This window comes from Stegastes partitus, unplaced genomic scaffold, assembly GCF_000690725.1.
Source record: "Stegastes partitus isolate 25-593 unplaced genomic scaffold, Stegastes_partitus-1.0.2 Scaffold1402, whole genome shotgun sequence".
NCBI lineage: Eukaryota > Metazoa > Chordata > Actinopteri > Pomacentridae > Stegastes > Stegastes partitus.
Window position 1 is genome coordinate 103,953 of NW_007579133.1, and position 3,325 is coordinate 107,277.

General features: G+C 47.5%; 2 protein-coding genes across 2 annotated transcripts in view; one reads left to right on the plus strand and one right to left on the minus strand.

Annotated features, from left to right (window-relative positions):
* The window catches only part of rad21b (RAD21 cohesin complex component b), a 7,521-nt gene extending 6,193 nt beyond the window's left edge, over positions 1 to 1,328 (plus strand). Inside the window, exons 10-13 of the mRNA XM_008299320.1 lie at positions 83 to 228; positions 306 to 452; positions 529 to 612; positions 782 to 1,328. Of these exons, the coding sequence (XP_008297542.1) occupies positions 83 to 228; positions 306 to 452; positions 529 to 612; positions 782 to 973 (569 nt within the window). The 3' untranslated portion in view covers positions 974 to 1,328. The remainder of the gene's footprint in view (positions 1 to 82; positions 229 to 305; positions 453 to 528; positions 613 to 781) is intronic.
* Positions 1,329 to 1,771: 443 nt separating this feature from the next.
* The window catches only part of utp23 (UTP23 small subunit processome component), a 3,208-nt gene continuing 1,654 nt past the window's right edge, over positions 1,772 to 3,325 (minus strand). The window contains exon 3 of the mRNA XM_008299319.1: positions 1,772 to 2,640. Coding sequence (XP_008297541.1) covers positions 2,254 to 2,640 — 387 coding nt within the window. The 3' untranslated portion in view covers positions 1,772 to 2,253. The remainder of the gene's footprint in view (positions 2,641 to 3,325) is intronic.

The window sequence follows — 3,325 nt, forward strand, 5'->3', positions numbered from 1 at the left end:
CTCTACATCTAGACAGGGTTCTACTGGAGCTTTCCTACAAGGTTCTGTGAGTTCTTCTGATCATGTGCTGCCTGGTCTCCAGATCAGACCATCCTGGAGGAGGCTAACGTCCTGCAGACAGCAGCTGTGGAGGGCAGCAGGACGACGCTGGACGAAGCCGTGATGCCTCCTCCATCTTCACAGCGAGGCCTGAAACGTAAAGTCCAGGAGACGGAGCCGGCTCTACCTGTGAGCGTCGGTCAGGTGTTCTATCATCTGCTCCGTCTTTGTCCTCTGATGCTTCAGTCTGGCTTCTCTCTCTGCAGATGGGAGCTGTGGACCAGCAGCAGCAGATGGACTCCTCTGCTGTAGAGTTACCTCCTGAAGACACCACCAACATCAGCCAGCTGATCGAGCTGGACCTGCTGGCCGATAAGGACAAGAAGAAGAGCGAGGACGACTCCGATGAAGAGGTTCACTCTTGTTTCATTGATCAGGGTTATTAGAGCGAATGTCTGCTGTGTCTTTGTCACTGTGCTGCTGTTTCAGGAGGACGAGGCTCAGGGAGGAGACCAGGACCAGGAGGAGAGGAGGTGGAACAAGAGAACCCAGCAGATGCTTCACGGGCTGCAGGTAAGGATTTGATGTTCACCCAGAAACTGCTGCTTGGACTTAAGATGGTTAAAGAACGTAAGAGTCAGAATGTGGGATGGAAGCAGCAGCAGATCTTTGAGATGAGTTCAGTTTCTGAAGGTCCAGGTCCAGGTCTGAAAGTCACCATTACTGTGACTGTACTCCTCAGAGGGTGATGGCCAAAACCGGAGCCCAGTCCGTCAGTCTGCTGGACCTGTGTCGGAACAACAACCGCAAGCAGGCGGCCGCCAAGTTCTACAGCTTCCTGGTTCTGAAGAAGCAGCAGGCGGTGGAGCTGGTTCAGGAGGAGCCGTACAGCGACATCGTGGCCACGCCGGGTCCCCGGTTCCACATCATCTGAACCCTGAACCCTGAACCCTGGACCCTGAACCTCGGGCTGAAGCTCTGCAGTTCCATCTTCATTCAAGTGTCATGTGTTGGATGTGTGGCCTTAAGTCAACATGAAGCAGCAGAACAGGTTCACAGATCCATAAACGGACCTTTTTATTTCTTAGTTATTGCATTTTGGATGATTTGTGCTGTTTGATGATGGTGTTGTGTGGAGCTCATCCAGACGGTGCTTCACACGACGATTCTGTCTAAAACCTACAAACTAAAGAACGTGTCGCAGCAGTTTCATGTCGTTAATGTCGCTCCAGGATTTTTGTACATTTTGTTATTTTCAGTATTTTTCAGATGTACAATTTTCAGACACTATATTTTTCTCACATTTTGTTGATTTTTAAACTATTTTGAAACACATTTAGAACATTTCATTAATATTTTCTGAAATGTTTTCATTTGTGGACATTTTATTTGACAAACTTTCTCAAACTGTTTACGGTTGTTATTTTGCACATTTTATTAATAGTTCAGGTTTTATTCATATCGTCAGACAATCCTATTTTTTGGCATTTTGTTAATATATTGAAATTGGATTGTACTTTATTCATATTTTGAAACGTGCACTTTATGCAGCTTCTTCTGCCTGTGAACAGACGTAGGCAGTTATTCATCGTCCCGTTCAGCACTTTAACACGTTTCGCTGTCAGTAAAATCCAGTCGAGTCCTGAATAGAGGCGTCACGCTGACTGTAAGCAGATCAGAAAGATGAAGAATACATGTCGAGTTAGTGAGCAGAGTAAAAACGACGACAGCGAAGTCTGTGACAAACTACAGTTCATCATTTATTTATTGAAATATTGTGATTTTGAATAAACCCAGTGAGATGTTGAACAGCTTCACTCTCAGAGGATGAAGCATGAACGTCTGCATGCTGCTGAATGCGTCACTAACATGTGCAGGAAACAGCTTCTCTGTCTGGTTCTGTCTCTGACCAGAATCCTTCAGATGCCACAACTCAGTGAAGTGTTTTTATTTAAAGCAGATCTGATCTTTATTCTAACATCTGTTGGAGAAAACGTGACAAAGTAAAACTGAATGCATCAGTTTAATATTAGAACCGTTTGTAGTTCGTCTGAGTGCAGCTGCTGCTGTTTGATTCTGTATCCGATCAGAAACATGGTCTCTGACTAACGTCTGTCTGCTGCCTGTTCATCCAGTTTTTCAAAATAAAGCGAATGTCAGCATCAGTTGGTCCGCATGTCGTTCATTCTCAGCAGCAGTGAACGGGTCACAGGTTCACATCGTCTTGTTGTCTGTCGCCTCTGTTCTTCTTCTCTTGTGTCGGCTGCGTTTCTTCTTCTCTCCGTCCTCCGTCTTCTTCAGCGGCGCCGTCGGACCTCCTTTCTTCTTCTTCTTCTTCAGGCAGCTCAGAGGGTTGGGGTTGCTCTGTTTCCTTTTCCTCTTCCTGCCTCGTTTGTCTCCGTCTGTCCGGCCGAGTCCCTGCTCCTCCTTCAGGCTGCTGATGCTCTGCTGCTGGCTGGGACTCACCAGCGCCCCCAGCTGGACATCCTGGACACGTTGGAGCGACGCCGAGCTCGGTTTGTCCAGAACCACAGTGTTGAGGATGATGTAGAGCAGCGGGACGCCGGGAATCTGCTTCAGGCCCGAGGTCAGCGTGTGGTCCTGGACAGAGCAGAGTTAGAGCAGAGTTAAGCAGGAACCAGAACCGGCTGATACGATGTTCAGTTTCAGATGATTCAAAAGTCCAGTGAAGCATCAGATAAAAAGGCCTTTTAATCTGGACGTTATTTTTCTTGTTAGCTGCACCTTCGATACAGAGTTCATGAGAAACAGTGACACGACGACGGGTCTGAGGAGAACCGCAGAGACTTGATCAGGAAAAGGTCTCGATGAGTTCCATGTGAACGGACTGATGTGTTACTGAGCAGATCTCGTTCACTGTGAAGGCAGAAGTCTGACAAAGGAAAAGTTTTCAGGAAATGAAAGTCAAACAGTGAAAGATCAAAGTTTTGGGACTATTTTAGGTTTGAACAGTCTGCAGTGAACCAACGAGTCCAGTCAGTTCTCTGATAGGATCCCATCCATCCTGGAATCAGACAAACATGAACAGAAAGCAGTCATGACACACATCAGGTCTCCAACAACATGTAGGTGTGGAACCACGTCTCCATCTGCACGCCTGAACAACAGTTCCTGCTTCAACTTCTGACTGCAGGACAGCTGAGCTGCCGTCAGCACAACGTTCCACCAGGTCCCACCAGGTCCCACCAGGTCCCACCAGGTTCCACCAGGTTCCACCAGGTTATACCAGGTTCCACCAGGTTCCACCAGGTTATACCAGGTTCCA